The sequence below is a fragment of the Rousettus aegyptiacus genome, unplaced genomic scaffold (assembly GCF_014176215.1).
Source record: "Rousettus aegyptiacus isolate mRouAeg1 unplaced genomic scaffold, mRouAeg1.p scaffold_m13_p_5, whole genome shotgun sequence".
NCBI classification, from domain to species: Eukaryota; Metazoa; Chordata; class Mammalia; order Chiroptera; family Pteropodidae; genus Rousettus; species Rousettus aegyptiacus.
Window position 1 is genome coordinate 85,235,805 of NW_023416308.1, and position 12,174 is coordinate 85,247,978.

At 40.5% G+C, this 12,174-nt stretch overlaps 1 protein-coding gene across 12 annotated transcripts in view; it reads left to right on the forward strand.

The window, feature by feature from the left end:
- Positions 1–12,174, forward strand: part of TEAD1 (TEA domain transcription factor 1) — a 248,626-nt gene that overhangs the window by 220,011 nt on the left and 16,441 nt on the right. For all 12 annotated transcript variants that reach the window (XM_036220453.1, XM_016135432.2, XM_016135433.2 and 9 more), the window contains one exon: positions 11,174–11,314. In XM_036220453.1, coding sequence (XP_036076346.1) covers positions 11,174–11,314 — 141 coding nt within the window. The remainder of the gene's footprint in view (positions 1–11,173; positions 11,315–12,174) is intronic.

Here is a 12,174-nt window from a genome sequence, read left to right on the forward strand (position 1 = left end):
AAACCAAATGCTAATTCGAAAAGATTTATGTACACCTGTGTTTACTTCAGTGCTATTTACAGTAGCCAAGATATGGAAGCAACCTAAGTGACCATCAATAGACAATTGAATAAAGAAGTTCTGGTACATATATACAATGGAATATTACTCAGCCATAAAAAATGAAATCTTATCCATTCGCAATGACATGAATGGACCTACAGGATATACTAAGTGAAATAAGTCAAACAGAGAAAGACAAATACCATATGATTTCACTTATATGTGGAATCTAAGGAGCAAAATAAATGAAGAAACAAAGCGAAAACAGACTCAGATACAGAGAACAAACAGACAGACTCAGATACAGAGACTTGCTAGATGGAAGAGTGGGTTGTGGGGGCTGGGTGAAAAAGGTAAAAGGTTTAAGAACGATGGAAAATAGTTACGGGGATGTGGAGTACAGCATACGAAATATAGTCAATAATATTCTAATGGCTGTGTATCCTGCCAGGTGGATGCTAGAGTAATCAGGATGGGGGGCAGGCGGTGGTCACTTTGTAAACTATATAAATGTCTAACTATTGTGCGGTACACCTAAAAGTAATATAAACTAACTATAAAAATAACTATAAAAAAGTGAGAATCCCCCTCAGCCATGTATCCTTCTGGACTTTTAATATGTATTTACTAACATTTGTACATACACCATTGATTTTTACTAAATATATATAGACATATAAATATATAAATATAAATATATATATGTAATTTGGCAACCTCATTTTTTCCCCCACTTAAAATATCTTGAGCATAAGATGTCATCTTACGGCAATGAGAATTTGAGGGTAAGTCCCAATTTTTGTTATTCTTTTCAATAAAAGTGACTTGTTAGTAGAGTTGCCAGATTTAACAAATAAAAATATAAGCCATCCGGTTAAATTTGAGGTTCAGGTAAACAGCGTATGCTTTCTTAGTATATATGTCCCATGAGATCTTTGGGGTATACAGATACTAAAATACTGTGTCGTTTATTTAAAAATAAAATTTAACCGAATGGCTTGTATTTTATTTAGCAGCTCTACACTTGTTACTTGATTGATTTTGTTATGTGTAAGACTTTCCTTGCACAAAACTCCAGACCAGGAAAAGGTCCTGTTTCCTGGCTTGGAAAGTGGGGTCCTGGGCTGGTGTTTCCGCACTTGATGAACGTGGTGTGTGACGGGCCAGCTCTGCTGGGTGTCCCGTACTCCTTAACTGCCTCCTTTGTAGAGCAATGCCCTGTGCAGCTAACTTTGCATTTGGGGCAGAGACCTTGGCTCTTTTATCCCAGCTACTGTGTGAAGCCACCAGTGACAGTTACCTGAAGTTGTATTAATTGAGTTTTTTCTTAATGAATGCTAGTATTTGTAGGACTTTACAATGCAAGCAGCCAGCTTTTCAGTGGTGCATATTATAATTAGAGCAAGATTTTAATATTCTTTGAAGTACTAAATGTTTGTGAAATTCAAATAGTGGTGTCAATCTGCACAAAAAAGCCACCGTTGGTGGTGTTTTTTAAAATCTTCTATTTTGTAGATGTAAATATATGCCATAATTAGAGGGAAGTAACTTGAAGAGTTGGGTCTGAGTTTATTCCTGTTATTCTTATTAAAAACAGCTGTGGCAGGAGAACTGCAGCTGCTGTCTGTTTCTTTATGCTGGGCAGGGGTACAGTGGCCCAAAGTGGACACCCTCAAAGACCCGCTTTCCTATGGTCAGCTTCATCATTCTCCCCAAATGCAGTTTGCCTTTACTGGGGAGTTGTCCCAAGGTCATCAAGCTTCCCCAACCCCAAGCTTCCAGCTTGCCAGTGTGGGCTGGCTTCAGAGGTCTTGGCCAGGGGCAGATGCATGCATGTGTGCAGAGCAGGAGGGTTTGGGAGCAGCCAGCTTCCTGGAGAGACGCCCCCTGCCAGAGAGACTCCCTGGCCAGCACTGCTTCATGGGGACACTCCTTAAAGCTCACTGTGCACAGCCCAGTACAGAGCAATTGTCCTGGGGCGCCTGTGGGAGCCGTTGCCAGGCCCACTAGGGGCCCTGCCTGGCCAAGCCTCACCATGTGGCAGGCTTGGATGGCCGCCCACAGCAGAGCCAGCTTCCAGTGCTGCCTGCCAAGGAGCCAGATGCTACCACTGGAAAAAAATTGCTTCACAATTTGAAATCTTGGTCCTTTGATCATTGCTCAGAGAGGATGAAGAAGAGAGGTTCAAAGTGGTGGTTTGGAAATGCCAGCATCTCAGTGCATCCATCAGTGCCTATTATACTCTCTCTTGTCAGGGACTGTCCTATTGATGTTTTTAGTTCTGCAACCAAGTAATTTCTGCCCAGCCCTTCCAAGCCCTTGGGGCGAAAGGGATAAATGAGTAGGAAGGGAGTGTCCTCAGACTGCTTCTTTCCTGACCAGGTTGCCCTCTCCCCTGCCTTTTGGGTTATCTGCTTCCTCTTTGTTCTAGCAGCCTTTTTCCCTCCAAATCCAGCAGTAAAGTAGTTGTCACCAGCCAGATACAACTTCTGCATGAGCCGCACAATTCCATTCTTCACCAGGCAACCTTAGCACTCACTTCCCAGTACATCAGCCCCTGTCGCGAGGTTTCCAGAGGCCTGAGGTTTTGTAGAGGCAATGTCCTGGCCCAGCCCAGCCCAGCCCTCTCCTCTCCTCAGAGCTCCGGTTCCTACATAACTGGGCTAGGCCTCATTTTTTCCTACCCATGAAATGGGTAGGATCATTCTTTGTTTAAAATATGTAATATAAATTACGTTTTTAAGCTTTTTAAATTTCGAAAGCTTGAAATCAAACAGTGGAACAAGTCTAGGAAGAAATGGGTTTACGGAATGAGGGGTGACAGGAGAGAAGCTGATCCAAAGCCTTGTCTTGTGTAGTGACTTGAATGTTTTAGCCAAGGAGTAAAGTAATGAGTGTAAGAAAGGGACAGTTTAGGGAAGAACTGGGGGAAACTCAGGTTCCACTGTCTCCTTTCCTTGCTGTCTGGTGCAGGCGGCTTTCTCCGCCTGGCACGGTAGCCCGCTTCTCCTTCAGCCTTACATTGTTTCACAAGACTTGCCCAAAAATATACCCTAAAGTTTTTTGTGATGCATTCGGTACACTTTTATTAATGAGTGCCTTTTTTTGTTGTTTACAGAAAGAAATCTGTTAACATCTCTAATCATGTATTTGTGGAAAAGATGGTAATTTGGTACCTGTTTGAGCAGTTATATCCAAAACATAAGATTTGTCATAAACTCACAAATCAGAAAAAGTACCCATTTTTCTTTTTGGAAAAAGCCACCATTGCATATGTACTGCATACCTGATAAGTGTCCACTGAAACTCAGACCGGCTCTGTGGGGACAGTTTTTAGATTGTTTATTGATTATGAACCACCACGGGTCACACCTCAGTAGATGTGACTGAGGCTCTGTCTTTATCTCTGTCTTGGTCTACATTTTATATCAGTAAGCTAATAGTTTCTCAGTGTTAGGTTATCAGTATTATTAACGCCGTCATTTGTGTAGCGTGTTACAGTGTTTCATATGCATCATTTTCTCTTATCACCGTGGTGACTGTGGGGAGCAGGTCTTCTCTGTGGTTAAAGATGAGGACAGTGAGGCTCAAAGAAGTGACCGCTGTCCATGCTGTAGTCAGATGTCTGAGATGAGATGACAGTAGATGAGGAGTCAGAGTCTGGACTGGGTGGAAAGGAGTTCTGAAATCAGGGTGGAGTTAAATTGTTTAAAAATGGTAAAACTTGAACCCTAGGAAGCAGATAATACCTAAACAACCTTGTCGGTGAGAAGGGGGAGAAGAAAGGTGAGACAAAGGGGGAAATGAAAAGAGAATTGCAGAATTGTCTTACAGCAATGTTCTCAGGCCTGCATGATTCCAGAACGCAGAGCTCTATGTGGAAGATACAGGGAAGCCAATTGCAACTTAATGGGTACGGTAGACAGAACCACGGCCAAGCCCTTATTCATGGTGTTTGTGAATATGTTACATGGATAAGGAGAATGAAGGTTGCTGATCATCAGATAGGGAGACTATCTTGATTCAAATGGGCCCAGCATAAAATTGCAAGATTCCTTAAAAGCGGAAGCGTAGGGGAGAAGAGATCTATTGACAGCTGGCAGAGTGAAAAGGACTCAGCCTGATGATACTGGCTTAGAAAAGGGAGGAAGGGGCTAAGAGACAAGGAATGTGGGTGGCCTCTAGAAGCTGGAAGAGGCAAGGAAAGAGGTCCTTTCCCAGAGCCTCCAGAAAGGAACACAGTTCTGCCCATAATTCTTGGTCCTAGCCTCGTGAGACCCATGTCAGATGTCTGACCTACAGAAGTATAAGACCGTAAATTGGTAGTGTTTTAAGCCACTAAGTTTGTGGTACTTTGTTAAAGCAGCAAGAGAAAACTAATGCAACAGGGGAAAGAACTACCTAACAATTAGGTCTGTCTCGCACATACTAAGTTTTTTCTTAAAGTAATGATTTTTCTGTATCTGAAGATACGTAGCTAAAAGACAGAGCAGGTCAGAATACTGTAGAAGGGATTTCTGTATTGGGTGGTAGGAGAAAGAGTTGGCCTCTGAACCCAGTACATGTGAGGTAGTCTCTCCTCTAGGACAAAATGGGCAAAAAGAGTCCTTAGAAGTGCCTGTTTGCTTGCACACTTGCCCTCCCCGCTGGGCCATATTTGCAAGTGTTTTGTTGTTGTTGTTTTGTTTTGTTTTGTTTTGTTTTGTTTTTGTTTTTTAAACACTTCCATACCTGGCCCATAACCTACTACGTAGTTCAGGCTGGCTTGTCCCTAAAAGATAAGATATGGTTTGAACTTGAAAATTGTTGGGAAGATAAGTTTGCTGGGTTTGGCTGTTTCTTGGATTTTTATATCCATTTGCTTTTAGAACGCATCCTGTGGTCAGAGAAAAGCTGAATAGGCAGAAATAGTTTGCATCTCTAATACCAGCACATTTTTTTTTTTCATTTTCTTGCCTTCAGAACCCTATGAGGTAGGTTTGCCCTGAGTTTCAGTAGGGTGGACAAAGAACACAGCGTGACTCCCAGACTCATTACAGAGTTTGTCTCCTTTGTTGTTGATTTAATGCTAGCATTCTTTCTCTGAGATTACCTTTGCTTCATGGGAGTTCAGTGACTGCTTTCTTTCTAGGATAATCCTAATGTCATCAAATGACAGATCATTATCTTTCTCAGCAATACCTCCTCCTAGAAAATTCCTGAAGAGCAGCTGTCATATGGTTGGATGGCTACATGATTCTTTTCCATGTTCAAGAGTAATTGCAAAGCAGTTGTAATAGCAAATTGATTATTTACTGTTGGTTGGGAAGCCTTTGAAAATCTAACTTATTACATTTACACTAATAAATATAAAGTTTTCTCAAACTGTTTTTAAAAAGGCAAGATAATTCTGAAACCATCTGTCTCTTTTATCTAAATGAAAGCTAAAATGCACATAGACCTAATAACCCAGCAGTTCTATTCTGAGATACACTCAACAGAAATGCATACATGTGTTCATCAAAAGCATATTCAAGAATGTTCCAAGTAGCACTCTTTAAAATAGATCCAATTTGGAAACACTGCAAATCTCCATCATTAGTGGACTCAATAGATCATACTTGTTTTTCATTCAATGAAATACTCCACAGTAACAAGAATGAATGAACTACACACAACAACATGGGCGCATCTCATGATATAATGCTGAGCAAACAAAACAAACGCAAAGAAGTCTGCACTGTATAATTACACTTGAAGTTCAGAAAGCCTCACAGAACTGATGTATAATGTTTTAGGATGAAGATTACCCTTGTGAAGTGTGGGGTCGTGATTGTGCTGGAAGGAGCATTGGGTGGGAGGGCTTCTGTTCGGTTTCTTCATCTGGGTGCTGGTTACATGGGTTTGTTCAATTTATGAAAATTAATTAAGCTGTACACTTGTGATTTGTGTACTTCTCTGAACATATGATACTTTAATTTCATGTAAAAGTTAACTAGGATAACTTTAAAACGCAATTTATTGATATAGTTCTGAGGGCAGGTTTTGATAATGTACGTTCTTTAATAGTTTTGATTTTGATGATTCCTGTTATTAGGACCACGGGTCATCCATTCCCAATTAAAACTAATTAACATTATTTTGGGAACTCTAAGGGACAGTAGTCAACCAAAGGGGTGATGGTGGGAGCGGTCTGCCTCAGGTCCAAGCAATACGGAGGTTCATTGTCTGTAAAGAATTTTAGATGGCAAAACTATCTAAAAATAGTAATTTTTATTTTATAATAATAATTTTTATTATCACTGTGTGTCCATAGTACTAACCAGTGCCATTAATTGGAGAAAAAAAAAAAACTCAAAAGAAAAATCTTCTGTTGGCCTAAGTTCTGAACAACTGGTGAAATTAATGAGGAGTTTTTATACATACATACACACATAGAATAGGCTTTAAATTAGCACACTTATATATTATTTGTTCATTGTATTACTAATCCTTTAATAACACATGTGGACTCAGCATATATTGATTTCTAGAGTAAGTTCTTAACAGTTTGGAATTGTTTGAGCTGCAGTATCCATGGTGCTGCTGCTTCTCGAGATTAATCAGTAGAGTCGGAAATGAGCAACGATGGCGCAGTATTTATGAAGATGAAAAAACAGAACGCGAGTTGCTTTAATTCTGTCATTCTTTGCTGCTACTTTTGGGGTTTTCGTGTTTAAAATTTGAAGCAGTGAAACATAATGCTGATTATAACTCAACATAATTTTGTCCAATAAAGGAAGTGGGGTCTTAAAAATGATACACTCTACTTGTCAAAACTCTACATGCTGCCGCTGTAGGACAGTGCCTTTCACCAGCATTGCTTAAGCGTAAATGTTCATAGAGATGGAAATGGAAGCTGTCAAAACTTTCAGCAATTTTGCTAGCATCAAATAATGGTGACTACCATTCTGAACTTGGTTAACATTTTTAAATTGTGTATGTTGACAGATTGTTTTGTAGATTTATTTCTGTGTTTGCTTTAGATTCTAAGTGTCCAGATTTGTTTACATTGTAAATCTTTCACTTGTCAAAAATAATGCCATGGAGGTTAATAAAGTGAAAAATGAAGCATTAAAAAAAGGAAAGAAAACAAAACATTGTGTCTAGGGAGTTGAGGTATAATTCTTAAGGGACCTCCCTCTCTGTTAAATCAAAGAAGTTGATTAAGTTGAGGTTGACAGTTTTTTAAAAAATAACCTACCTCCATTTACTGTCCCATTGACTCCTCCAGCCATTGCTAATTTCTCTGGGTTCCTTCCCACACCAAAACACCAAACTGCTTTTGATGGCTCACCAGTCTTTCAAAACAAGTTGATTACATCAAGAGTGAATTTGTTTAAATTGCAGTATTAGCTAACAATGTATTTTTAACCCATTAATATTCTTTTTCAAAGGTGGGAATTTTTTAAAGTGGAAAGAGTAGTAAAAATAACTTCTGATATATTTTTTCTGCTCCACATAAACTTGTTACTGCACCTTTGTTGGGAAGCATCCTAAATATTCATCAGTAGACTACATGTAAATTATGGTGCATCTGGCCGATTTGGAATAGTATGCGGCCAGTAAAAAGTGTGGCTGTTCATTTTTTGAGTGGCTGTTTTTTTTGTGCCAATATTCTATATCAGCACTATATAAATTCTAAAATGTATTATTTTTTAAAGCAAAGTTTAGAAGAATGCTACTATTTGTGCAAAAAAAAAAAGTGTGACTGAATTTATGGCTAACATAATACTGGACAAATACAATTAAAAGTTGATGAGAATATATATAAGTATTTAAATGCTAAATATCTCTAAAAGGACACTTGAGAAACAGATAACATTGGTCACCCTCTGAGGAGGTTGGTAAGTTCAGGGGTACAAATAAAATGTATACCTTTTTATTAGTTTGGTTTCTTTACTTTACTACATGCATGTTTTTACATTTTTAAAAATGCTAAAGCTTGTTGGCACAAGCTATATCATATAGTCATCCCTAGGTATCCTAGGAGGATTGGTTCCAGCAACCTCCACAGATACCAGAGTCTGTGGTACTTAAGTTCCTTATATAAAATGGTGTAATATTTACATATAACCTACATGCACCCTCCCATATACTTTAAATCAGGACTCCCTAACCCCCCAGTCCATGGGATCTGTGGCCTGTTAGGAGCCAGGCCACACAGCAGGAGGTGAGTGGCAAGCAAGCTTGCAAAGCTTCATCTGTATTTGCAGCCCCTCCCCAGCGCTAGCATCACCTCCTTAGATCCACTTCAGATTATCGTGCATTAGATCTCATAGGGGCACCGGTCCCTGGTGCCAAATAGGTTGGGGACCACTGCTTTCAATCATCTCTAGAATACTTATAATACCTAATATAATATAAATGCTATGTAAATAGTTGTTATACTGTATTGTTTAGGGAATAATGACAAGGGAAAAAGTCTTTACATGTTCAGTGCAGACATCATTGTATACCTCACTAGGTAGTACACGTCAGCAAGGTTGGTTGAATCCACGGAGGCCGAGGGCTGGCTGTAGTAAGAGCATAAATCCCACAAAGAAGAAAGTTACTGACAATCCCAATATCACAAAACACCTAAGAGGCTTCTCAGAGCCCTGTGTTCTCAGCTGGTGGTGGCACAAGGCAGTGCAGGCCCCTTTCCAGTGACCCATGGGAAGCTGGGTGGTAATTCCAGTGTCAGAGTTCCTGTGTGCCTCAGGTATGTTGGTATCTTTCTCCCCTTAAGGCTGGAGCTCAGGTAGACCCCAAGGACTCTTCAGCCTTGGGTAGCTCTGATAGAGATCTCAGGGAATGGCATCCATTGATTCCCACTAAGCTTCTCTTTCATGGAGCCAAATGTCAAACCTTTGAATGTTTAAAAAAAAAAAAAAAACACCTGGGTATTTTTATTTATTTATGATTTACATTCCATATATGTAATTCCAAAAAGCTAAATGTGAGCAGGTGTTACTAAATTTATGGGTAACGTGAAACTGGACAAGTATAAGTAAGAGCAGACTGGAATCGAGTAAAAGAAGCTGCACACTGGTTGTTAGTAGTGATTAGAAGTACCTAGGATAAGTTAATTACTGTAGTTGAGCACTGAATTTTGCTTTGAATTTCTTGGCACATAAGGTGAAAGGGGGAATAAAGTATATAGTTCTTTTTATATGAAGCCAGAGAATATGAAGCTTTGCCTAAGGAAATAGACATTTTCCTGATACTCAACTCAAGAAGAAAGTTCAAATTCTATATATAAAAATGTTATAGAATGACTCAGATCTTCATGGTGGTCAGCGCCTATCAAGTTATTGAAATTAGTGAGTCAAAATGTGTCAGATTTCACAAAATATAGTTTTTTTTACGTATCAGATCTGTCTCTGTCTTAATAGCCACCTCCGAAGTCCAAACAACTTGTCTGATTTGGACAGCTGTAATGGCCTCTTAGTATATTTCTACATGCACTCTTATTTTTCCAAAGTCTTCTCCAGGCTGTGGTCAGCCAGGGCTGCCTTTTTAAAATACAGATCTGATCATATCCCATCACTGTCACCATCCCATATGTTTACAACTCCTACATCCCTCTGGTTTTAGGACCAAACCCTCCCACCTCCCCAGCCTCTCCTGCCACCCCCTCTCCCTTGCTCTCTCTCTTACAGCCTTTCTTAGACCTATTTCTGGCTGTATGCCCTTTGAACACCTCCCCTCTCTCGTGGCACGCTCCACCTGCCTCAAGCCAGCAATTCTTCCTTGGGTTTGAGCTGCATTATCCTCCGAAGCCTCCTTGACCCTAAGAGCCCCCTTCTCACTGTTGTTCGTTCTCATGCCCCTCTGAGCCTCTCTCAGGAGTGCTTATCTCTGTTACGATGGCCTCCCTACTAAATTGTAAGCCCTCTGACAGCAAGGACCGGCTCAGCTCATGCTCACTCTTTGATCCCCAGCTCTACACCCGGTGCAGTAGGGGGTCAGGAGATATTCAGAGGAAGGGAGCCATCCATCAGCAACCTAGATGCCAAAGCCTCCCTCTCCAGTGGGCTTTATACCATGCTGAGACTTTTATCTCTGAAGTACAGTTCTAATCATACCACTGCCTTGTGCCAAAACTTAAGGGGTCTCCATTTCCTATAGAATACAATCCTTACCTCTTACTTAGCCCTCCACAACCTGGGCCCTAGTTTCATTTCCAAATGCATTTTTCCCAGTCTCAATCCTTGCACTGTAGCAAGAATGAAGCTCTCTAGCCTTCTGCCCACACTATTCCCTCTGCCCTTCTCTGCAAGTTTAATTCTTAATCGTCCCTTAAATAACACTCCTGATTGAAAGTAATGCCTCCCATTGTCTCAACTCTGAGTATTTTTAACGTACTTATTTTCTAACTTACAGCTATTTTATCTCCCATATTAGGTGGTGGTCTGGTTCTATATAGCTACAGATTTTCCTATTCTTTTAAATATATCTAAAGATCGGTGAATATGAATTCAATTCATATACAGTCAACCCTTGAACGACAAAGGTTTTCATTGTGTGAATCCACTTATACATGGATTATTTTTAAGTAAACATTGTTAATGTATTTTCCTTATGATTTTATTAACATTTTCTTTAGCTTTATTGTAAGAATATACTAATATACATAACATACAAATGTGTGCTAATCGACTTTATCTTATCAGTAAGGTTTCTGATCAACGGTAGGTATTAGGTAAGTTTTTGGGGAATCAAAAGTTTTACATGGATTTTAGACTATATGGGCGATTGGAGCCCGATTCCTGTGTTGTTCAAGGGTCCACTGTACTGCTTTCTGCACATTTTCAAAGGCATCATGGATCTTTTATTACAAAAGTACAGCATCATTCTGATACTGAATGGACGAAAGGGAAACAAAAGAGATTCACGTAGCGTGTCATTTCAAGCAAAGACAGCTCAAAAAGACTGCCGTCTCTTCAAAATAAATAAATAAATAAATGCTAACCAGCGGGCCGTGTATAGGGCTCGTTTCTAGATGAGTGTCGCCTCACCATCTCCCCAGCCACGCCTGCCCTTCACTCAACCAGAGTGGCGGTCTGCCCCTGTCACTGTGACTCCTGCGATGAGAGCATACCACTCACCTCCATTTCCTTTCCAACAGGCCGATTTAAACTGCAATATTCAAGACGATGCCGGGGCTTTTTACGGTGTAACCAGTCAATATGAGAGTTCTGAAAACATGACAGTCACCTGTTCCACCAAAGTTTGCTCCTTTGGGAAGCAAGTAGTAGAAAAAGTAGAGGTAAGTCGGCCTCTGGACGCCAGAAGCTTCATTCAAGGCCAGATGCAAGGCCGTCCTTCAAACCTTTATTGGGACAAAGAATTTTACTTTTTTGTTTGTTTGTTTTTGTTTCCTCCTCCTTTCCATCCTCCTTTCTCCCACATTTTTCCCCTATTACTTCTAAAAAGGCAAAATGATTAGAAAGCAACTGAAAGAAGGCAAGGAGGAAATCCCAAGCCCTCCCCATCCGTCCTGCCCTGCTTGCCGACAGCAGCGTTCAGTCCCACACGAGGCCTCCTAGGGGAGCCCTGGTGTCGAAGCTGCCACCCATCAAATGATGCCTTCCCACTTACCCCCAGGTCCAGAGACACTCGCAGGCACTGTAGGGAACAGCCAGGAAGCAGGAGGGTATAGTCAGCTGGTAGGCAACAGCCTTCTAAAGCCCTGATTCCTGGAGATTGGCATTATTGCTTTTCCATTTCCACCTCCTTTATTATAATTTTCTTAAGTCTATTCCAGTACATACCAGGATTAAATGCCTATTTATGGCTTTGTTATTTCATGCCTCCCTCCCTTTCGAAAACATTATGGTCATTTTACCAGAGTGAGTAACTTTGTATGAATGATGTTTGCAGTTGACATTCCCTTTAAAAATTGTATTTCCCAGTGATTTTTATCCATCACACTATCAATTCATGTTCAATGAGAAGCTTGTATTCTCAGCAGGTCCTGAACCTGCAAGGTCCGGCCTGACTATGACAAAGACTTTGTGCTGAGGTGTGAGAGAGAGGGTGCAGAAGGGAGAGACGGGCTGTTTTTTCAGACCCTTGGGTGAACAGTGAGGATTTGGGTGGTGTTACAAACCCTCAGTTTCCTGAGTA